This window comes from Erinaceus europaeus, chromosome 4 (assembly GCF_950295315.1).
Source record: "Erinaceus europaeus chromosome 4, mEriEur2.1, whole genome shotgun sequence".
Classification (NCBI taxonomy): domain Eukaryota; kingdom Metazoa; phylum Chordata; class Mammalia; order Eulipotyphla; family Erinaceidae; genus Erinaceus; species Erinaceus europaeus.
In genome coordinates, this window is record NC_080165.1 from 134,499,573 (window position 1) to 134,523,128 (window position 23,556).

Genomic DNA, 23,556 nt, shown 5'->3' on the forward strand with positions numbered 1-23,556 from the left:
TCTAAATAGCCATGCAATGTTAATCAAACATTGTCTTTTTTATCAGCAGCATGAAATAATACTTTTGTGAGCACTATTAAAAAGAAACCTATAGAGAAACATTTTAATTTAAAATTTTGATTTAAAGCCAATCATTTTCTTTGCAGTTACCCACTGAAATCTGAGAATCTCGAGTTATTTAGCAGTAGTACTAACGAAGACATTGGTATTCAGTTTCAGTAAGATGTGTGCTAGAAATAGAGAATATTCAATTATACTGTATGCTATGGGACGCGTGGTGGTGCACCTGGTTGAGTGTACATATTATCATGGGCAAGGAGTGGGCTTCAAGTCCCAGATCCCTGTCTGCAGGGGGGAAGCTTCACTAGCTGTGAAGGAGTTGTGCAAGTGTCTATCTTTTCTCTTCCTCTGTCCCTCCCTCTCTCCTCTCAATTTCTCTCTGTCCTAGCAAATGAAACAGAAAGAACAAAAAAAGGGTGTGTGGGCGTGGGGGGGTGGGTGGCCAGGAGTGGTGGATTTGTAGTGCTAATACCAAGCCCTAGCTATTACCCTGGTGGTAAAACAGGGGTCTGGCAGTAGTGCAGTGGGCTAAGCACACATGGTGCCAAGTGCAAGGACCGCGCAAGGATCTGGGTTCTAGCCTACAGCTCCCCATCTGCAGGGGGTTCGCTTCAGAAGTGGAAGCAGGTCTGCAAGTGTCTTTCTCTCCCCCTCTGTCTTCCCCCTCCTCTCTCGATTTCTCTCTGTCTTGCCCAACAGCAATAACAACAAGGGCAACAAAATGGGAAAAATGGCCTGCAGGAGCAGTGGATTCGTAATGCAGGCACCGACCGAGCCCCAGCGATAATCCTGGAGGCAAGAAAACAAAACAAAACAAACAGAAACACCAAACAAACAATGACTGTGGATAGATCACTTATACACTTCCATTTTGGGTAGATTAAGTGATATGTCCAGCTTTTCTGTTAATTGTCTGAGAATCTGCACAGATGATTGATGGTATAATTATCATGCTGAATTAACATGCTAGCTTTGTGGTGAGCGGCCCAGGTTTTATGGCCAGCATTTGCTAGACTATTGAGCAGGGTAGGATACTTTCGTCCTGACCTTATGATTTCATAATGGGCATTTGTCTTTTTTTTTTTTTTTGATAGCCCACCTAGCAAATGATTCTCCTTTCTGTGTTAGAAAACTCCTCTTACCTTTATCTTCTGGGGAGATCTACATTCTATTTGTTCCAGTAGGTTCTATAGCAGCCAGACAGGCATGTGATCTGATCTCCAACATTTAGATGTACCCTGGCAAGGCTTCTAATTAGAAGCAAAGGAAGTGAAGAAATGAGGTTCCTGTGAGTCTTTCCTGATGACAATTGCAACTGCTATGGATTCTGGCATGCAGTGTCCAAGCCATGAACATCAGCAGACAGACCTGAAGCCTAATGCCTCTACTGGTCACGGTATCCAGAGAGGACTAATTCTGCCATCAGCTCTTGCCTGTGGAGCTCCAGGTCTTATTTTCAAACCCTCTCGGGGATTCTGTGAGTTGTTCCCATATCCTTTTAATAAATGTCTTTCTTTGATTCCAGCTAGAGTGGGTTTCTCTTGCTTGTAACCAGGATTTCTACTCTACTAGTACTGTGGACCTTTATTACAGAATACACAAATGGATCAGAATTGTATGGAAGTGTTCACTATTTATTACAATATTGCACATTAAAGATTTAACAACAGAGAAATTTACAGAATATCTGAAGAGGATTTCCCCTAAAACATGATGGTTCAGGCCAGCAAAGTAGCTCACCCGGGTGGTATGTTGCTTTGTGTTGTTGATTGAAGGAAACTTCAGTGACAATGTCTCTTCCATGCTCTGTTTGCCTCTCATTCTATATCTAAGAGAAAGAGCAGAAAGTTTCAGGTAAGATATATGTGAAAATTATAGTCTTTTATCACTAATGATAGACAATATTGGTAGAAACAGTTCATGCAAATCAAATTGTAATGCTAAAATTTCATAGATAAAACTTATTATCAGTAAGTGTAAATGAGTGGTAATAATGACAGCTAAGTGAATTTTGGAAAAAATTATGTTTGCTATCAACAACAACAAAAAAATGGCACCTGCTAAAAATCACACTTATTCAGGGAGTCGGGAGGTAGCATAGCGGGTTAAGTGCACATGACGCAAAGCGCAAGGACCGGCTTAAGGATCCCGGCTCCCCACATGCAGGGGAGTCACTTCACAGGCGGTGAAGCAGGTCTGTAGTCCTCCCTGCCTCTCTCCATTTCTTTCCGTCCTGTCCAACAACGACGACAATAACAACAATAAAACAACAAGAACAGCAAAAAGGAATAAATAAATATTAAAAAATCACACATTCAAATACAGGATGACAAGCAGTGGCATACGTGGTAGAGCACACATTATAATATGCAAGATTCAGGTTCAAGCGCCGCCCCTACTACAGGGGAGAAGATATACAAGCAGTGAAGCAGTGCTGCAGCTATCTTTTTTTTCTTTCACGCACTATTACCCCTTTTCCCTCTCAGTTTCTTTTTGTGTCTATCTAATAAATAAATAAAGATTTGTTTAAAAAATAAAATGTATTTTTATAAAAAATACAGAAAGATAACATCTTATTGTTAGATCTCCCTCTGCAAAATATGATGACCAGGAAATATTAGATAAATAATGACTTTCCAATGATATATATATCATTGATATATATATATATATATATATATATTCATCAAATAGTCTTCATTTTGATTTACTGAAGAAAAAATTCACAAATTTAAGTTGAAAGTAAAAAATATTATTTAATGTTGCCAATTGAATACATATACACTGACATAAAATTAATATGTTGATTTAATTCTGATGTAAACGACCTTGCCAAAGTCTATTCCATGCTAGGTCATCTCTTTATTTTTTCCTGCTATGTTGTCTTTTTATACTGATTCGCTCTGATCGGTTAGAACCTCCTCCTTCACTCTTTTCTGCTTTTCCTGTCCAACTCATCCTTTGGGATCAGCTCATATCACAACATTTGCAATATCATGGGCCTAACTTCTTCTTCTCTCTTGTATCAGAATTACTGTTGTCTTTGCCTTTCACTTCGTAGTAGCCATATGCTTTTCCATTCTATTTATATATATATATATTTACCTACAATAAATTTCAACCTTTCTGAAGATAGGCTGGTATCTTTCATCCTTTTGTATCTTCTCTGAGTCAAAGTAGTTCAATGGATTAATTGACTGAATTTCTCTTCATTCTTTCCCAAAACATTTCACAAGTCTCCACCTTTAGCTTATAGAAGAGTTGCCAGAAAATTGGTTCAATGCCAAAGAAGTTTTAATAGGATTCTTTTGATGCCGAGTTATCTCTTGAGACCTAGACAAACATAGTACACGGGAGGAGGACCACTTTGAGCTTCATATCACATTTCATTATGATAGAGTAAAATTCTGAAAGTCACTGAAATGATGGGGAATGTATACTGTGTGGTGCAGAAATTGGTCATATTCAATTTGCCTCTGTTCCAAAACCACTTAAAATTTCTTATTATTATCTTTATTGTACAGAGACAGCCAGAAATCAAGAGGGTAGGGGAGATAGAGAGGGGAAGAGAAAGAGAGACACCTGCAGCCCTGCTTCATCACTTGCAAAGCTTTCCCTCTGCAGGTGGGGACCAGGGGCTCGAACCCGGGTCCTTGAGCACTGTAACATGTACGCTCAACCAGCTGTGCCACCACCCCATCCCCACTTTTTTTTTTAGCCCTCAGAATGATCTTTATGGATGTGAGATAAGTGTTAAGGTGCTCTTCACTTCTCCTTGACCTTTTCTCCTGTATAAAAGGAAGCTGGCTCATTGGTTTTCATATTAAGTTCACGGGATAGGTGAGTGAATCAGATGACTTAGTTCACTCAGGCTCCTTTATAATGTGAATAATCAAAGGGTCAAATCATATCATTCACACATTATTGTAAATATTGTAGGATATTTCCGTCTGCTTTTTGTTTCTTTCTGAATGTGAATGTATTTTTTTATGACCAGAGTAGTTGTACCTTTTCTGTTTTTTTTTTGAAAGTATTTCTTTATTCCCTTTTGTTGCCCTTGTTGTAGTTATTGTTGTTATTGCTGTTGTTGTTGTTGGATAGGATAGAGAAATGGAGAGAGGAGGGAAAGACAGAGAGAGGGAGACAAAGACACCTGCAGACCTGCTTCACTGCCTGTGAAGCAACTCCCCTGCAAGTGAGGAGCCGGGGGCTCGAACCTGGATCCTTATGTGGTACTAGAGCTTTGCGCCACGTGTGCTTAACCTGTTGTGCTAACGCCCGGCTCCCTCTGTGTTTTTTTTATCAACAATATTTTCATGTGTTTCCACACTTACATAAAAAGCTTATTCTATGGTTTTGTCAGTTTTTCATTTTTATATATAAAAAAAAAAAGCTTCCTTGTTAATGTTTCTAATAGTTGCATTATATTTCTTTGGGGTAAACTGTAATTTTACTTCCCCTTTGCATATTGATTGACTGTTTCATTCATTTCCATGCATCTGTAGGTACAGACCTTATCCTCAGACTTTGTAGGCTGTGTTGTGAGATTCCATGTATTTTTTGTTTGTTTGTTTGTTTGTTTTGTTTTTGTCTTTTTTTTCAGGCATGATCTTTTGGTTGGTTGCTTTTATTTACTCTTTGGACACACCTGAGGAAGAATGATGATTTCTTTTCTAGCATATGTGCGGCTAAAGCAAGCACAAGAAGATTTTCTCGTTGTTGCCTCCAGGGTTATCGCTGGGGCTCTGTGCCTGCACTACGAATCTACTGCTCCTGCAGCCATATATATATTTTTTTTTTCTGATTTTTTTGATAGGACAGTGAGCAATTGAGAGGGGAGGGGAAGATAGAGAGGGAAAGAGAAAGAACTGCAGACCTGCTTCACTGCTTGTGAAGTGACACCCCCTGCAGGTGGGGAGTGGGGACTGGAACCTGGATCCTTGGCTGGTCCTTGTGCTTGGTACTATGTGCCCTTAACCCAACCTGGTGCACCCATGCTGGCCCCCAACATTTCTTTCCTAAAGCACGATTCCATATAGATTTCCTTTGTTTAAACTTATACTCCAAACCTTAGATCAACCTATATATCTAATTGGGTTTTACATAATAAATTTTCCTGGTGTTTAAAATTTGTTTTATGGGGCTGGGTGGTGACACACCTGGTTGAGTGTACATGTTATAATGCACAAAGATCCAGGTTCGAGTCCCTGGTCCCCACCTGCAGGGGAAAGCTTCACGAGTGGTGAAATAGTGCTGCAGGTGTCCCTCTGTTTCTCTCCCTCTCTATCCCCTTCCTTCCCTCTTGATTTCTGGCTATCTCTAGCCAATAAATAAATAAAGATAATAAATAATTTCTTTTATTATTATTTTATTGCATGTTCATTCCTCTCTTCCTGACTCAACACTTTAAGATCCAACCAAGGTAGAGCAAAGACTGAGATTTTAGAGTTTCTAGTCTAGTAACTAGGTTTTAGTTGATCTTCACTCATCAACATTGGTCATACTGCTCTGTCCATTTTGCCTTTCCTTTTCCTGTGTATTTGCTTCTTTTGCTGCTGTTGCTTTTGTTCTAAATTCTATTCTACTACTGATCACCTCACTTAGAGTTGGAGTTCTTCTGCCTCGTTTCACATAGGACTCCTGTCAGTAATTCTTGCAGCACAAGATTGTTGGTGGTGAATTCCTTCAGTTTCTGTGTGTTTGGGAATATTTTGATTTTCCTTTCATAGCTGAAGGATAATTTGTCAGGATTGGGCATTCACTGCTGACAATTCTTTCCTTTTAAATTCTTTCCTTCATTCTATTTCCATCTTGCCTCTAGGAGTTGTTATGAGAAATATGATAGCATGATAGTTTTACCCCTGTATGTCAGATTCTTCCTTTCTCTAACCCTGCAATATTTTTTCCTTTGTCCATGATTTTGGAAAGTTTTACTATGATGTGCTGTGGTTGGGCCATTTTGGAATCAGGAACTAGGTAGGTCCACTCAGCTTTCTGCATGTCTATGTGTTGAATGTTTCCCAGATGTGGAAAATTTTCTGCTATGATTTCTTTGAATATATTCTCTGTTCCTCTCTCCTTCTCTTCATCCTTAGATATCCTAATAACTTTCACATTATTTATTTTGTTTTGTTTTTCTTTTTTTTTAAAGAAACTCTTTTTTTTTCTACCAGATCACTGCTATACTCTAATTAATGGTGATGTAGGGACTGAACCTGGGATCTCAGAGCCTCAGGAATCTGCTTTTTGCAATCTCTCTGGTCTGGTAATTTAGAATTCTTACATACAGTAATTTTCTTTTTCCGCATTCCAATTGTATACATTTTCAATGTTAATTTCCCCTAAGGGAGAGATCTGATAAGCCTATACACTTTTAAAGATTATTTTATTTATAAAAAGGAAACACTGACAAAACCATAGGATAAGGGCCGGGGGGGGGGGGGTACAACTCCACACAATTCCCACTAACAGAACTCTGTATCCCATCCCCTCCCTTGATAGCTTTCCTATTCTTTATCCCTCTGGAAGTATGGACCTAAGGTCATTGTGGGATGCAGAAAGTGGAAGGTCTGGCTTCTGTCATTGCTTCCCCATGAACATGGGCATTGACAGGTCGATCTATACTCCCAGCCTGCCTCTCTCTTTCCCTAGTGGGCCAGGGTTCTGGGGAATTGGAGCTCCAGGACACATTGGTGGGGTTGTCTGGCCAGGGAAGTCTGGTTGGCATCACGCTAGCATCTGGAACCTGGCAGCTGAAAAGAAAGTTAACATATAGAGCCAAACAAGTTGTTGACTAATCATGAATCTAAAGGCTGGAGTAGTGCAGACGAAGGGTTGGGGGGGGTGGTCCTCCATTTTGTAGATAGCTAGTAGGCATATTTTAGTTATATTCCAAAGGGCCTGCAGCTATACTAACTTATTTTCTTTTTTTTTCTCCTGAGCCTGAAATCTGATATGCAGGTGGATCCAAGTTTTTTCCTTCTTAAAAAGGTATTTTTTAAGAAGTCTTTAAACAATGAAGAAATAACGACATAAGTTCTGTTCTTTGTACTTCTTTTCCAAATATCTGTCAGATTTCTGTCTTCTGTCAATTTCTGAATGTGGAGGAGAAATTACCTGAGGCAAAAATGGTATTTCAAATTCTCTTTTTAATATTTATTTATTCCCTTTTGTTGTCCTTATTGTTGTAGTTATTGTTGTTATTGATGTCATTGTTGTTAGAACAGAAATGGAGAGAGGAGAGGAAGACAGAGGGGGAGAGAAAGATAAGACACCTGCAGACCTGCTTCATCGTTTGTGAAGCGACTCCCCTGCAGGTGTAGAGTCAGGGGCTTGAACTGGGATCCTTATGCCAGTCCTTGCACTTTGCGCCACCTGCGCTTAACCTGCTGTGCTACCGCCGGATTCCCAGGATTTCAAATTCTACAAAGTGAGTGGACTAATACTAAGAATACCAAACCTTTAGGTGGTGCTTCTAGAGATATCAGAAAATGCCACAAAAAAAGGCAACACAGTGAAAAAAAAAGCTGTATGATATTGAAGAAAAATATGCCCACTTGTTTTCTTGGATGCATTACACATTAGATAAAGTGCTGTATAGAAAATGGCAATAAGAACATTTTTTCATCTTTTTTTTATGATACCAGTATTGGTACATAACGTAGTTGTTAAAAATAAGGGTAACAGGTACAGATCGACCTGCCAATGCCCATGTTCAGCGAGGAACAGAAGCCAGAACTTCCACCTTCTGCACCCCATAATGACCCCGGGCCCATACTCCCAGGAAGATAAAGAATAGGGAAGCTATCAGGGGAAGGGATGAGATACGGAGTTCTGGTGGAGGGAACTGTGTGGAGTTGTACCTCTCTTATCCTATGGATTTGTGTTTCCTTTTTATAAATAATCAAAAATATATATAAGGAGAAGGTTGTAGTGATGAGAATAAACCAGAAAAGAGAGTGAGCTCATGGCATACCTAACAATTGTCAGCAGTGTTTGGTGCTAGGCAGATTGGTGCTAAGAACTTTTACAAATTTGCTATATGCATCCTGAGTGAAAACTATTTTCATTAAAAGTGTTTTTATTTGAAACATTCTAAAGAAGTTCCTCCAAGGTAACTGGAATGTTCTACCATATGACACATAGTTTATAAAGTAGACATGATTTTCTAATTGGCAGCTAAATATTTAGTTGTGCAATTATTGATTAGGAATAGATTTTTTTAACTTTATTTTCCTAAGTTTAGCTTACCACTAACCTAAATTTTTAATTCATAATTATAATTACATAGTTATTTATTTGTGTACTACTGATAGGAAATGGGAATGAAAACAAAAGATAGTTTAAGCAAAAGCACTTGAGCCATTCTGAAACACTTGGAAGATAAGTAGAATTTTAATAGACAACAAGATTCCAAGGATAATAACAAAAATAATAGAAAGTATACTACTGTGTTCCGGGAGGTGGTGCAGTGGATAAAGCGTTGGATTCTCAACCATGAGGTCCTGAGTTCAGTCCCTGGCAGCACGTGTACCAGAGTGGTGTCTGGTTCTTTCTCTCTTTCCTCCTATCTTTCTCATGAATAAGTGACGGGCATTAAGCCAGACCCTCCTCACCCACCCACGCTGCTCTGCTACTTGCTCCATTGCTGACACTATGGCCTATTTACATAATCATTGTTTTGCCTGCATGACTCCCCACCCATTCCTTTGATCTATCTTCTTTCTAACTCGAGACCCACCCTGCCTGCAGGGTAAAATTAATCTCCCCAGTTAAAACCATTGCAACAGTTGCTAAGGAAGATCCCAACGTGCCTTTTTCTGTTCTCCACCCCCTTTTCCTAGCCATTTCTGTTTCTGATTTGCCACTTCCGGTTTTATCCTATAAAATCACTTCTGTTTCTGGTTTCTTCCCTTTTCCGTGTCCCGACCTGGAGGAGGGCAGGTATGCAGACAGGGAGGTGGACGCTGGCCATTGTGGTTTGGCGCCATGTGGCTTAACCCGCTGTGCTCACACCCGACTCTGGGGATCCTGCATGAATAAAGAATTGTATTACCACGCCGCCACGAGTTCCTGGTCTCTCTCCTACGATGCAAGCCCGGCAAATAAGTAAGTTCTTCAAAAAAGAAAGAAAGTATACTACTACTGTTTCTCTAGAGGAAATAGATGAATTAAGACAGAGGACATTCTGATATCTTACTTTGTTCTTGCCATGCTTTGTTCCATAAAAGGACATTAGATAACTCATAGGAATACTATAATTTGAAGTACGTATGACACCACAGATTTTTCTCTCATTGATTTTTTTTCTTCCCACTTACCTTTAAAAGTGAATATTTTCAAATTAAGGGTAGCATTATATCAAAGAAATAATTATTCCAGTAAGTTCATTATGTATTTCTTTAAATGTAAACTGTGAAGTCTGTAATAAAATATCTTCCTCCATCCCCTTAAAAAAAGGATTGTCTTCTTAAAGTGGGCTTGGATTAGCAGAACCACCTTCCCTTAGCTCTGCCAGTGGTCACTCTGCCTGAACATGATATTTTTGCTGGAGGGCAGGTCAATGCTGAACATAACTGGGAAGACTGTTCCTGAAGACTGCCTTGCCTTATTAAGTTATGAGGGTCTCTCTGTGTTTAGGATAACATAATTCATAGCTCCATTCCAACTCCAATTATCATCCTATAATTTATTAGCTTCTGCTTTCAGATTATGCGCTAACTTCACAAATATTTCCACTATGGAAACTGAAGCTATCAAGTGTCTCATTTCTGATCCAGCCCTTTGGGGCAGGAGTGAAATACAAGGAAAGAGCCATACAGTTGGTCTGTCAAGTGAAAACTAATCATTTGTGTCTGTGCCTGTCTGAAGGCATGGTATCTCTTATTTCACTTTAGTCCTGCAACAGTGTAGGGGCGTGTTATTTGCAGACAGATTTTTATTGTGCAGATACTATACTTATTATTAGTGTTTTGTTTATTTAAAAGAGGAGGAGAGTCCGTCAGAAGTGGGTTTATGTTTCTTTAAATCTGTTGTGTGTGTATAAATGTAAAATTCTCAATTTTTCATAAATAACAATTATAATAGTGATACTATAGTTAGGGTATTTATTCTTTTCCTCCAAATTTTAGTATATAGTGACTAAAAAAACAATAAATCTTAAAAATCTTGCAAGGAAAAATGGAATGTATAGGGCATAGATTTTGAAAGGTATAATCAAGATGTGGATTATATGCAGGCACACAAATATCAGTAAAATTTTATAAAGCAATCTTTTGTTTTTTATTTCATTTGTTTGTTCATGTTTTTCAAATCTTCCTATTTGCTTCTATGCTTTGACAGCTAGTGAATTACAAAGAAATGAAACTTATGAAAATAGCATTTTATGGAAATCAGGTGGTCTAAATTTTTTTTTCTAATTTTAACTAAACAATAAGTGATTAAAAAAGCTATGATTTTTGTCAATGTTTCCTTTTTATAAATAAAAATTAAAAAAAGAGACCTTCGTTTATTTTTGACAGATATATGGGTGTATTCACACAAATGCAGGGTTGTAAACTGGAGGTTAAAGTTTTCTTAAGAGTTGCTTTCCACTGAAACAAAGACAAAACAACAAACAAAAAAACGAAAAAAATGTCATATTTACCCAGAAAAAGTAGCAAGAGAAGCTTGTAGTTAAAGAATTGTGAGTCCCAGCCACTTCTACTTTTCTTTCTGATCAGGCCTAAATCAATCTTGAGTTATTGCTAGGATTTGTCACACATTGAAATAGAACTTCAAAGGGGGAAATGAGATAGGTTGGCAAGGCCTCCTAAACTAAAGGAATAGAACAGATAGAGTTCCCTGTCATTGGCTGACTGAGTTCTCAGCCAGAGGGCAATCGGCAGAAGGATTACTTGGTGGCGGAGTGCTGTCTCTCCCCTTTTCATCGCCTCTTCCTCAGCCTAGGCCAAGTGTAGAGGGAAAACTGTGGGTGAAGAGGACACTAGAGTCAATAAGGATGATTGGAGGAAAATACAATCATTTTTGTAGAGCCCCCTGGCCCATATCTAGTATATGACACATACATTATGGATATATTATTGATAAAATATGGCATTACTGTATGGTACAGTATATGCTCTATGCCATATACTTTATAAAATAGGACATAAAAATGTCACACTTATCTTTTCTCATGTCATACCTTGTTTCTTTGAATAGTTTACTTTTTACATTATTTATATTTTATTTTATTGGATATAGACATAGAGAAAGTGAGTGGGGGAGATAGGAGAGACAGAGAGACACCTGCAGCACCGCTTCACCATTCGTGAAGCTTTCCCTTGCAGGTGGGGACCAGGGGCTTGAACCTGGGTCCTTGTGCATGGTAACATGTGCACTCAACCAGGTACACCAACACCTGGCCCCACAATCAGTTTTCAATTACTCTAATCTGCACGGTTTCATTTCTTTGAATTGTCTTTATTGTTTTTTAACTACCCTAATCTGCATAAGCTCACTAATTTAGTAAGGTAGACATGGAAATTAGTATTTTCCATAATTTGGTGGGCCTAAACAATGTCAGTTAGCATTAATCCACCAAAGTCTCTTAGTGATGTTATACTTCCCTAAAATGAATATTTTAGTTCTAGGTCATCTTAGTATGATAAGAACTTACAACACGGGTGTCGGGCGGCAACGCAGTGGGTTAAGTGCACGTATTGCAAAGCACAAGGACCAAGCAGAAGGATCCAGGTACTAGTCCGGCGCTTCCCATCTGCTGGGGAGTCCCTTCATAGGCAGCGGTGAAGCAGGTCTGTAGGGGCTCTATCTTTCTCTCCCCCTCTCTGTCTTCCTCCTCTCTTCATTTCTCTCTGTCATATCTAACAACAACGACATCAATAACAACAATAAAAAAACAAGGGCAACAAAAGGGAAAATAAATAAATATAAAAAAATTAAAAAAAAAAAAAGAACTTATAACACTTAGGGAAATTTTCTCCTCTGTAGAGCCTATGTGCCAGATTGTCAGGGCTCATCCCAGAAGTCTGGATGGTCTGTTCAGGATTGCCTCAAAGGCCAGTTCCAGTGAATGAGTCTCCTTAATAGCAATTTGATATTCAGGTCAGATGCAACTCAGGAGAGATTGCAATTAATTAGAACCTTGTGGCTGGGAAAATGCTCCCATGGATCTTGTGAGTGTTAACACAGGTGGGACACAGGTATTGAGTCTCTTCCAGTGGGGAATACTCAGAGAAGCTACCTAGCAGAGAATGTGCTGTTCTGCTTTCTTCTTCAACTGCATTCTCAGTGGCAAATTCTGAAAAGGACCCTGGAAATGCTGTGCATTTTGTTTATGCATATATATGCCAGTGGACCATGCCAGTGGAACATGGATTAAAACAATCCACAGAGATGTCCAAAAGTAAATTTTAGTCATTGCTTCAATGTCTAAACCTTGGATTCTTACATGACTTTGTCAGGTTGGGTGTGAAGACCTTCAGCGCAATGAAAGCTGTTAAATACTGAACGAAATGACAAAAGCAGCAGAATCATTCTCTCCTGGAGACAAATGTAAATCAGCATCTAACCAAACGTCGTCCTGCTGGCTGTACATCTGATAAAGGAGTACCAACAATGCACTCTCTTAGTTCTTGAGACCGGGCATCCTGTAAGTACGATAAAACATCAAGTATTTTCTGCCTTGCTTCTTACCTCCCTTATTCATGTTCATCTATTTGATCGGAGAAAATAAGCCCCAAATTAAGCAAGGACAAATCAGAAGCGGACAGGTGGTTACTGCAGCAGATAAAAGTGCAGTCTACAGCTGGGCAGCTTGGATTTGCATTTGGCTTTGCAACTCATAAGCCATGTCACTAGTAATTTATTTTTTCACCGTGAACCTCAGTTTTCAACTAGGTGAAAAGAAAAACATTATCATAATAAGTATCACATAGAACTGTTATGAGTTTTAAGTGAAATAACCTATATGATACAGAAAGACTTTCGACCAGTAACTGATGCATGATAAACACATAACACTACTCTTATCATGATCACTTTAGGTGCCGCATAACCATAGAACATCTTTCATCTGAGCAAAAACAGTATGATGTTCTTGTCATCATCATAATCTATGTTAACAGCTACTAAAATTATAGAAAGAGAAGATGGGTAATTCTGCTAAACCATACTCTGAGTGAGGTCCCTTAACTGTTTCCTAGTGAGACTAGTATCCAAGATAAATCATACTTGCCTCTCATACTATAGTGAACATCATGATTTAAGTTAGTGGTTTTGTGCTTCAACATTCTACAGGGGTAATTTCAGCAAAATAAAACAATCTTTCTCATACAATAGGGGAAGAACACCAATGACTTTGATTTCCAGAAAATAAGGAGAAAGAAAGCAACTAATTTAAAGGGTTTTCTTTTTCCTTGTCTAGCTTTTGAATTGCCATCAGGGATATTACTGGGACTCAGTGCACAATGAATCCACCATTTCCTATGACCATGTCTCCCACCTTTTTTATTCTTTATTGTATAAGATGGAGAGAATTGAAGAGGGGAGGGAATATAGAGTGGAAGAGAAACAGAAATACCTGTGACATTTGCTTCACCACTTGTGAAGCTTCTCCTATACAAGTGGGGGGCAGGGGTTGGAACTAGGCTCCTTGTACATGGTAACATGTATGCTTAAATAGGTGCACCACCACTAGCCCCTTTCCCCACTCAGCTTTTTAAAATATAAAATAATTGGTATGGCAAAGTAGCCCACCTGGATAGTGTACCTGCTTTGTCATGTACACAACCCAGGTTCAAGCCCAGCTGTCACTGGACATAGTCTCTTTCATTCTCTCTCTGCCTCTGACTAAAACACACACTTTCTCTCTCCCCCCATATATATTTAATATTTCAAAAACACTTGATAACTGTCAGAACAGTTTAAAAAGTAACAATGGATCTTTTCTGGAAAAAATTATCTGTACATATACTGAATGTTGCACTGATTATCTCCTGGTGTTCTACTTTTTGTACCATCTCTGCTTCTAACTAGGTAAATGACATCAGGAACACCCTAGGATTCTGTTGATTACCTAACTTCCCATCTCCAGGGTTGATATGAGGTAGAAAAGGATTAATGGGTTTCATAACATAGCAAACACTTTGGGAAGCAATACATACAAATATTTATATGTTTTTATATATGTAATATTCCATACTGACATAAGCTCATACTATGAATTTTTTTCCTATGATATAGAAACTAAGACACTTTACGTCATCTTAATGAAACAACACAGTGACCTTGTAGTAAGCAGATATTTTTAATGTTCATTTCTTCTTCCTCATCACCCTCAGCTTTGCCCACATACAGAGCCCCTACCCTGTCCCAACATTAACATGACCAATTATAACCACAGAGACAGAGAAAAATATTAGAGGTATTGGTGTTTTCCATGGAGATTTCTTCCTGGTGTAGGGATTCCTAGCTCTTCATGGAAACAGTTGGGTTACATCCAGCCGAGAAAAGAGGGAGGGACAAATTGCAGAAGAGACAGACGGGTTTCTTCTTTCATTATAAAACGTTCCTTGTAAAAAATATGATATACACACATACATATCTAGTGCAATTGCTACTGTGCCAAACAGCGGGAAGTGCCACCTTGGTCAAAGTATTTCTGGAGTTTTAAACAGTTGTCCTGCAACAGCTGCATTTCAGTAAGATTTGGGCAGGTGGCTCCAGCTAAGCCATTTGCCACTCACTTTCAGGCTGAGACTTCCATGTTCATAGTCCAGAGGGAAAAAAGTGTGTCTTTGCATCTGCTGCAACAAGCAATCAAGTAGGAAGGGGGCTAGGAAAAAAAAAGGAGCTAGCTTCTTTTTATGCTTCACTACCACAGTCTTTGATGCAAGTACAAATACACGTTAAATCTGAGGATACTGAATTAGTAGTGCTATAAACACACCACTAACTGAAAAAATTCACATAAAGTCAGCATTAAAATATCCACAAAACTTTTTTTCCCCTCTTCCCAAGAAAAATGTACAATATACCACCCAACAGATCTCACCACAGCCATTTCCAGTGATTTGGTCAAAGGCCACAGGACCTTCTAGAGTCTCTGAGTCTACTCTTTCGTAGAACCAACTGCTTTTAGATGAGATTCCTGCAGATGTTTGATTTGGTTTTCCCAACACTGAGAAGTCTGAAGTGTCTGTCTCCCCCATGTCCTCATCCATGAAATGTTAGGCACAGATGTTGACCCTCCATGACTGGTCAGAAGGCAAAGGAAGGGAAAAACCTTGGGTCAGCACATCAGCTCAGGAAGGACGCGCCACAGAGGGAATAATGATGATGAGCTGCAAACCAAGATCAGAGGCTGTTACAAACTCACTTGATTTCAGCTCCCAGTGTCACCAATGTGCTATGCAGAGACCTGCAGGGAAGAAGATGCATGGCCTAAAACCAGAACAGGCCCTTGCTTTTGTCCTGAAGTTGCAAACCTAGATCAGAGTGAAGATAAGAGAGAAAAAAAGAGGGTGGGATGGGGAGGAAAGAAGAAAAGGGTTGGGGAGGAAAAATACAAGATGTTTGAGGAAAGAGAGAGAGAGAGAAAAAAAAACACACCACTGTTTTATCGTGAAAGTCATATTATAGAATTCATCTAAAGAGTATGAATGAAAGTCAATACAAACCCCACAGAAAGTCAAATCTTCACCAGAGGGAAGAGAGGAGTGGCCACAACTACAAGCCATTTATTGTATTTATTACATAACTATTTTTTCATTTGTTTTAAAAATAAAACAAGCAGATTATTGACATACCTTCCCAACTCAACTCTTAAAGCCAGAAACTTAATGCTATCATTGCAACCACATTCTTACTAAGTCCTAACCTAGGTCCTATTTAGTTTGGCAATTAAGTTGATATCAGGGACATATTTTTCATTCTTTATAACTATCACTAGATAGCAAGCCAACTCAAAACGTACAGGATTTTAAATTACACTCTTAGCAGGTACATTAGATCAGCGCTGTCCTATAGAAACACAATGGGAGGAGCAGGTATAGCTCTAAATTGTCTAGCAGCCACATGGAGAGGGGTAAAAAAAAGAAAAAACAAACAGATAAGGATAAACTTTAGTAATACATTTTATTTAACCCAATAGTCAGTTAAGCAATGTGCTGAAATCTTTCAACATGCAGTGATGTAAAAAATATTAATAAGATGAATTGTCTAGCTTTGTACAAAGTTTTGAAATCCATTGTGCATTGTACAGTTAACAGCACACCACAGTTGGCCGAGCTACATTTCAAGTGCTCAACAAGACACATGTGGCTAGTGGCTACAGAATTCAAGCTAGAACTTTCCCAACAAAGTTTACTTCAAAGATAGCCTCAGTCAAGTTAAGAGAAAGTCCTACTTCTCATTCCACCCACACCAGGGTTTTCTGTCTGTACTTCCCAGCCAAGCAGGCGTTCTGGCTACCTGGCCGCGAGGGTCTCCGAGAACTACCGGCGCCCAGGGCTCAGTCCAGGGTCGGCCACTCGGTAGGAAAGGTGCGGGGAAGTCAAACTCCCGCTCCTGCTTACCTGAGTCCACGCTGATGCCCAAACCTTGGGCTACATCCCCCGGGGGGCTGGAGAAGGGCCCCCCGGCCGCAGCCCACGCGGCGCCGGTGGCTTCGCCCTTGGCCGAGAGCTCGCAGGGCGGGCTGCTGGGCGCGGGCGCGGGCGCGGGAGCGAGGCGGGCGGGGCGCCCCGAGGCGGCGGGCATCAGGAGCGGCCCGTAGCGCGGGTCGAAGTGCGGCGCGTAGACCTCGTGCACCGACGCCGGTCGCGGGTAGGGGGCGGCTTGGGGACCCAGGGCGCCGCCCAGCGCATAGGGGTGGTGCGGGTGCGCGTGGTGCGGGTGCGGGTGAGCGTGGTGCCAGGCTTCGGCTGGGCCCTGGTGCAGGTGGCTGTGCAGCGCCGGAGAGTAGGGGTCGGCGGCGGCGAAGGGCAGCTCCGAGTGCGCGGCGGCCAGGGAGCTGCCCAGCGGAGTGGCCACCGGTGCCTGGTACGCGCTGTTCCAGAAGGAAGCGGGGAAGCTGCGCTGGCTCATGGGGAAGGAAGTGTCTGCAGGTCGGAGAGGCGGAGGGGGGAGAAAGGAAGAGGGGGAGCGGGTCACTACGCGGAGAAAGGGGGAGCCAGCCGGCCAGGCAGGGGCAGTAGAACCGCGAGAGCTCGCGGAAAGGGTCGGCGGTGGGGCGAGCAGAGCGCACCTGTAGGCCAGGCTAGGGCGCCGCCTTTCTAAGGGGCTGCGACCTGTGCACCTGAGCTCTGAGCCTTTGAAGAGCGCGCTCTTCCTCGAATTGGCAGGCGAGGAAGAGCCCAGAGACACACCCCACCTAGTACAGGGCTGTGGTAGCCTCTCCAGAATAGGGACCTGGGAGTCGCCTAGGCAGCCTCGGGCCGATTCAACCAGCTTTTAGCAGCCCGCAACCTTTCCTCTCTAGCTAAAGACACCATTCCCCACTTTTGGTCCGCTGCCTAGCAATCTCAATACTCGCTCTCGCGTTTCAGCCTCCCTTGCTCCAGAAAATGTGCTCCTCCAAGGCCTCTGATAGACTGGAATTCCACTGACATATTTCAAAGTCTTGCTATTATTAGCCTCCTTTCTAGAAACTTTTCAAATGATCCCCTCCCCGCAAGAACGTAACAGAATAGTGAACTAGACATATTACAAGGACAGTTGTATTATTTGCACAGAGGAACACGAAGTGTTTTTTTAAGTATTAAGTAAACTTTCTCCATCAAATTGTTGATGCCACGTATAATGGTAATTATCATTTTTTATTATTGTCAGTATCACTATGAATTCTTAGTACCTGGAAACATTATAAGAACACCACATTTAGTGTCTGTAGCAGGGAGATCGGGGAAGAAACTATTTATTTTTTTTCTTTTTATATTTATCTATTTATTTATTTTCCCTTTTGTTGCCCTTGTTGTTTAACATTGTTGTGGTTATTGATGTCGTTGTTGGATAGGACAGAGAGAAATGGAGAGAGGAGGGGAAGACAGAGAGGGGGAGAGAAAGATAGACACCTGCAGACCTGCTTCACCGCCTGTGAAGCGACTCCCCTGCAGGTGGGGAGCCGGGGGATCTTTATGCCGGTCCTTGCACTTTGCACCACGTGGCTTAACCCGCTGCGCCACCGCCTGACTCCCAGAAACTATTTAATTTAAGGAGCCTATAGTGAATACCTTCTTGGGAGAAGTCATTCACACTATGTATTAGAGAATTTAAAAATGCTTCAAGACATATTCGGAATAGAGAAAAATCTCTCTGTTAAAATATTAATGTACCTGGCTAATAAAAAGAATGCTTTGTATTAAAAACCTATGTTTGGGGATCTTGCCTAGGCAGGTTTGTAAAACTTGCCATATATATATTTTTTTTGGGGGGGGGGGAGGATGAAGGCTGCCACTTGCTTTAAAATGTAAAATTTGTTTTCATTTATCCCAGCAAAGTCCTCATTTTCTCATATTTGCACACATCAAAATCTAAATTTGGTGAGAAAGTTTGCCAAGTTGTTACTAACACCCTTTCCTTAGTAAAAAGGAAAGTTGGAAATTCAGAACAGAGGGGGATACAGTGGATGTGCCCAATAATTCATTGTCCCAGGATAGATAAAAGTGCTTTCTGGGAAGAGTAAAACAATAAAGAGGCAATGCATTTGGGAAAAGTCATTAGAGATGTTTGGGGTGTACTTAAATTTTACTTCTCATTCTTGTTTATCGAAAGATTTTTCTATTTCAAGCTTCCCCAGGTAACTGAAACCTGGCAAAAGGCACCTGTAGGTTTTAAGAGATGTTCTTTAGAAAAGTTTGTAATGGGATGGAAGCCTTTTCTCTTCTGGGTAAATTTTCAACAACTGGGTAAGGTACTTGTCAGTTGTTTATTCACCTCCACTCCCCTTGGGAGAGTGTTGGTTGGAATCATCTTGGTTTCACACCACATTTACATACATTTCCCCCCACCCCGTTTGTCTTATCAGCATCTCCAGGAATAGTTGAGATGGAAGACACTAGTCTAATTTTAGAGACCAGTGGTAGAATGACCATGAGGAGGTTAACAGACTTGTCCAAGGTCAAACTGCTAGAAAGTGGTGGAGACAACATCCTGGTTTCTCAGTTGCCAAGGCTAGTGTTTTTTTTTTTTTTTTTTTTTTTGTAGGTCACTGATCTGCTCACCACCTCAATGACAGATTTTTGGCCTGTCCCTTTTTCACCTTCCCTTTCTACCCCTCGCTCCTTTCACCTCTGTTATAACCTTTCGCCTGCATCTCCTTTAGCCCTTGTAGATAGATTCCATGCTGACAGGACTCTCTATCTGCTCTTTCTTGCAGGACCCATACTCACCCCGCCAGGGACCAGAGCTTCTTGGGGCTTTGCTGCTTGTACAACTTGGGGAATAACTGCTAGGTTGACTCAAGGCCCTGGTGAAGTGTTCATCCACCACGGAGCTGATGTCCCCTTGAAAATAGGTGAAGAGGACACAGCGGGAGTTGATGTACTCTGCCTCTGGTGGGCGCTCTTTCTCTGGGCTGCCTTCCTCCTCTTTTATGCTGGTCGGGGTTTGGCTGGAGAAGGATGAGCTGCTGCCTCTGTCGCTGCTGTTACTGGGGCTGGCATTGCACTCTTGTGCTTCCTGCATTTTGGAGTAGTAGGCTAGTTTCTGCTCAAAGAGAGGAAGAATGGAGAAATCAGTTTCAAATGAGATTGCAAACTTGATTCAAATTACCCTGCTTTATCTTGGATCCTTAAGGTATCCAGGGAGCTGCTACTGACATCTATTTAAACCTGGTGTTCTTAACAGAAGCATAATAACATGGATTGGACAGTCAGCAAGCATCCCTACCTGCAACCAAACAAGTTGATCATCCTTCTCAGTATCTACATCTCCCTAGAATTGTAAGGAAACACTCTCCGAAGATGTTACAGTGGAGGCCCCAGAAGATGCCTAAGCAACCCTGTTATAAACTGAGTTTAAAAATCAAACTCTACAGGTAAAAGTTACCCAAGTCCAGTTAGAACTTGGCTCCAGAACAGATACACAAGATGCAGAATTAAACAGCATCATGATGGACTATGAAAAGACCCAAATCCACTCCATGCAACCAAGAATATAAAGGAAGAACTGTTTCAGTAGATACAAAGTAATTCAGTTTAAGGGAGAATCTTTTAGGTATAACCATGTAGAATAACATTGTGATATACATCATCTTAATAATAAACCAAGTTGATACTTGGCCACTAATAAACTTTAAAAGTCTGTCTCAGTTTTTAAATAAACATTTATTTATTTATGCCCTCTTGTTGCCCTTGTTGTTTTATTGTTGTAGTTATTATTGTTGTTGTTCTTATTGATGTTGTATTGTAGGATAGGGCAGAGAGAAATGGAGAGAGAAGGGAAGACAGACGGGGAGAGAAAGATAAACACCTGCAGTACTGCTTTACCCTTTGTGAAGTGACCCCCCTGCAGGTGGGGAGCTGGGGGCTCAAACTGGGATCCTTGAGCTGGTCCTTGCACTTTGCCCTGTGTGCTACCGCCTGACTTCCCTGTCTCAGTTTTTAATGACATCTTGTGAGGAGAAATTAGTACCCTTAATATGTCTATGTCCATATAAAAAATGAACAGCAAAAGGAAGCAGCAGGAGACAGTTATGATTTTTTGCCTTGAGGTTGAGAAAAGGTTGACTATTTGATAGTGATTTTAAAAGCCTAGTAGAGGGAACTGAAAACATTTTCTTAGAATTGAGCCATGGTCTGAAAGCAGTGTTAAAGTAGAGATGGCCTGGGAAGCTATTCATTATAGAGAAATGAACGGATAGATCTTAATGCAATAAATTGCCCTAAGATCTAGAAGGCAAAAGGACCAAAGAGAAAACCAACCTACCTCTCCTCTTTGCCACAATAGTCCTAGGCAGAGAAGGAGCACATCTCCATCACCTAAGCCAAAAGACTGAGTTATTTAGATATATCACCACTTCTGCTACATTTCCACTGGACTTAAAATGAGGTACTACAGTGATTCCCAACTTCAACACCGAAGCCAAAACTTCAACTTGACAAGTTTTAAGAAAGGAAGTGATTTTGGGGAAAAAGCAAAAAAATCTATATATCTATCATTAATTCATCAGGAGATGTTCAAATAGGTATTTTGTATGTGAAATTAAAAATTGATAAAAGGTATGGAATCTCTGGGGTGTATTTTAATCTACTGCAAGCAGACACTCAATTTCAAACCCATGACAGACTCAAAGTCCTGTGCTTGTTCTTTTCCTTACTATTGTCCTCATCAGCTCTGGGAGTTGAAAGAAAGGTTTCTGGCTTGACACAGCCTGAACAAAACAAAAATTCGATCAGTTAAATGAACTTGATTTTGCAGAACCGAGGTTAAACGGTCATCTTAAAAAGTGGGCTTGTTGAAGGCAGGGCAGCCGGATTCAACTAGTGAAATTTCAGAAACGCAAAGCCTTATTATGGATGGAGTTCGCCTCTGCCGGTCTATTGTACCACAGTAATATTCTCCAGAATGCTACAAAGCAAAGACTATAAAACCAGTGCTTTTCCTGCGATTCTCTTTATAACAAAACCACTGGTTCTGGAATTATTTTGTTTGATGATTGCCGCGGAGAACTGAACCAGGGCGTGGGCTGGAGGGTGGGGAGGTGCAAGTCTGGTTGAGATAATCTTGCAGGGATGAGCTTGCATCTCATAAAGATAGAAACAGGTCTATCAGTTTACTTTTGTTGTCACTCACCTTTGGAACAAAAAAATTTTTTTTTCCTTTGGGTGAGCTTTTGGGTTTCATCTCTCTCACTACTCACCTATCTTGAAAGAATCTGGAGTCTAACACGCTCTCAGGAAACAGTCCTGTCCTTGCCATCCTCAACAGACTATTTCCAAAAAGTCATGGCACGCGTGAGCAGAGCCTAGCTGCCTTCCCGAGAGAGCAACCGCGTGGCAGTACTGACTTTCTTAGCATCTCAGTGGTGCCCACCGCTGGTCCGATGCCCAGGGATCGGGACCTAGCAGGGGCCCTCCGGACCTCTGGGTGCAGGTGGTCCTCCGAAAAGCAGGGACGCACCACCAGTCTCCAAACCTCTTGCCCTGGGGAGACACGTACCTGGTGGTAGGGGGTGTAGGTAGCTGCGAAGTAAGTCTGTGGAGGACCGTAGACTTGGTACATAACATCCAAACAGCTCATGGCTCCTCGCCGCGGAGAAGTTTAAGTGTCTTGTTATCCACTGTGGCTTGGCGGGGAGCAGGGATGCTGCATGGGCGGTGTTGGGACCCGGGCTCGGGAGGCATCGGAGCTCCGCAGCTCTGTCCCCTGCTCGCACGCTGCCCTCCCCGAGCCCCTGAAATTCCAGCCGGAACCGCGCTACCAGACAGAAGCGCCCGGGCTCCCGCTAGTGGGCATTTAAACCCGGGCTGGGCGGGCGTGCGCAGGCCACTCCCAGTCCGCTGGGCCCGGGAAGAGGGAGGACGGGGGCGGGGACCCAGGGCCCAATAGAAATCCAAGGACTGGAACCCCCGCAATTGCCGCGGCGAGTTCTCCGGATTCCCAGCGCCTCGTCGGTGATTCAGAGTAAGGGACCCGCGCTGCCCGACATGGGATAGCTTCACAAGCTTCACAAGGCCTGGTATAGGGAAGAGAGAGGGAGAGAAAGAAAGAATAAGAGAAGAAAAGAGGGAGAGAATGGAAGAGAGAGAGAGAGTAGTAAAGGAAAAGAAGAGAGAAGGAAAGAGGAAGACAGGGAGAGACAAAGAAGGAAAGGGGGAGAGAGGGTAAGATGGAGAGAAGGAAAGAAAGGGAGAGAAGAAAAGAGAAGAAGAGAGGGATAGCGAGGAGGAAAGAGGGAAAGAAAGAGGAAGAAGGATAGGGAGAAGGGGAGAGAGGGAGAGAAGGGAAAGAGGGAGAGAAGAAAAGAGAGAAGAGAGGGTTAGAGGGGGAGGAACGAGGGAAAGAAAGAGGGAGAGAAGGAAAGGGGGAAGGGAGAGAGAGAAGAAAAGAGAGAAGAGAGGGTTAGAGGGGGAGGAACGAGGGAAAGAAAGAGGGAGAGAAGGAAAGGGGGAAGGGAGAGAGAGAAAGGGAGAGAGAGAGAAGAAAAGAGAGAAGAGAGGGTTAGAGGGGGAGGAAAGAGGAAAGGAAAGAGGGAGAGAAGGGGGAAGGGAGAGAGAAAGGGAGAGAGGGAGAGAAGAAAAGAGAAAAGAGAGGGATAGAGGGGGAGGAAAGAGGGAGAGAAGGAAGGGGAAGGGAGAGAGAGAAGGGGAGAGAGGGAGAGAAGGGAAAGAGCGAAGTAGGGGAGAAGAGGAAAATTGAAGCTTTCACTATTGATAGGAAAACTGGACGTTGATGCGTGTTGGGGAAAGGTATGTAGGCGAGGGCAGCGCTCAAACTGGACAGTTGAGTGTGTGTGCCTGGGGGCGGGAGGGGGCGGGTTTTCTGTTGTAGGCT

At 41.8% G+C, this 23,556-nt stretch overlaps 1 protein-coding gene and 1 long non-coding RNA gene across 4 annotated transcripts; one reads left to right on the top strand and one right to left on the bottom strand.

Moving 5' to 3' along the window:
* Positions 1 to 14,349: 14,349 nt before the first annotated feature.
* Positions 14,350 to 22,749, bottom strand: VGLL2 (vestigial like family member 2). 3 transcript variants are annotated; one of them, XM_007521027.2, is made up of 4 exons: positions 22,222 to 22,685; positions 19,452 to 19,767; positions 16,638 to 17,162; positions 14,350 to 15,404 (listed from the first exon to the last, which is right to left on the bottom strand). In XM_007521027.2, the coding sequence occupies exons 1-4, from the start codon at positions 22,300 to 22,302 to the stop codon at positions 15,361 to 15,363; spliced, it is 966 nt and encodes a 321-aa protein (XP_007521089.1). In that variant the 5' UTR covers positions 22,303 to 22,685; the 3' UTR covers positions 14,350 to 15,360. The 3 variants fall into 3 exon arrangements, with proteins under 3 accessions (XP_007521089.1, XP_060046547.1, XP_060046546.1); XM_060190564.1 differs by lacking the exon at positions 14,350 to 15,404 and adding an exon at positions 15,412 to 15,548 and having other exon boundaries at positions 22,222 to 22,688; XM_060190563.1 differs by lacking the exon at positions 14,350 to 15,404 and having other exon boundaries at positions 16,152 to 17,162; positions 22,222 to 22,749.
* LOC132538156 (uncharacterized) lies at positions 16,773 to 20,399 on the top strand. Its single transcript, XR_009549611.1, has 2 exons — positions 16,773 to 16,887; positions 19,858 to 20,399. It is a non-coding gene; the product is annotated as an uncharacterized LOC132538156 (long non-coding RNA).
* Positions 22,750 to 23,556: the final 807 nt, after the last annotated feature.

Bases quoted from the DNA above. Each gene is read 5' to 3' on its own strand.
- VGLL2 (XM_060190563.1), bottom strand. From the start codon at position 22,302: ATGAGCTGTTTGGATGTTATGTACCAAGTCTACGGTCCTCCACAGACT. The intron at 19,768-22,221 runs GTACGTGTCTCC...CTCTTTGAGCAG, and splicing joins CCTACACCCCCTACCACCAG to AAACTAGCCTACTACTCCAA. The intron at 17,163-19,451 runs GTGAGTATGGGT...TCCGACCTGCAG, and splicing joins AAGCTCTGGTCCCTGGCGGG to ACACTTCCTTCCCCATGAGC.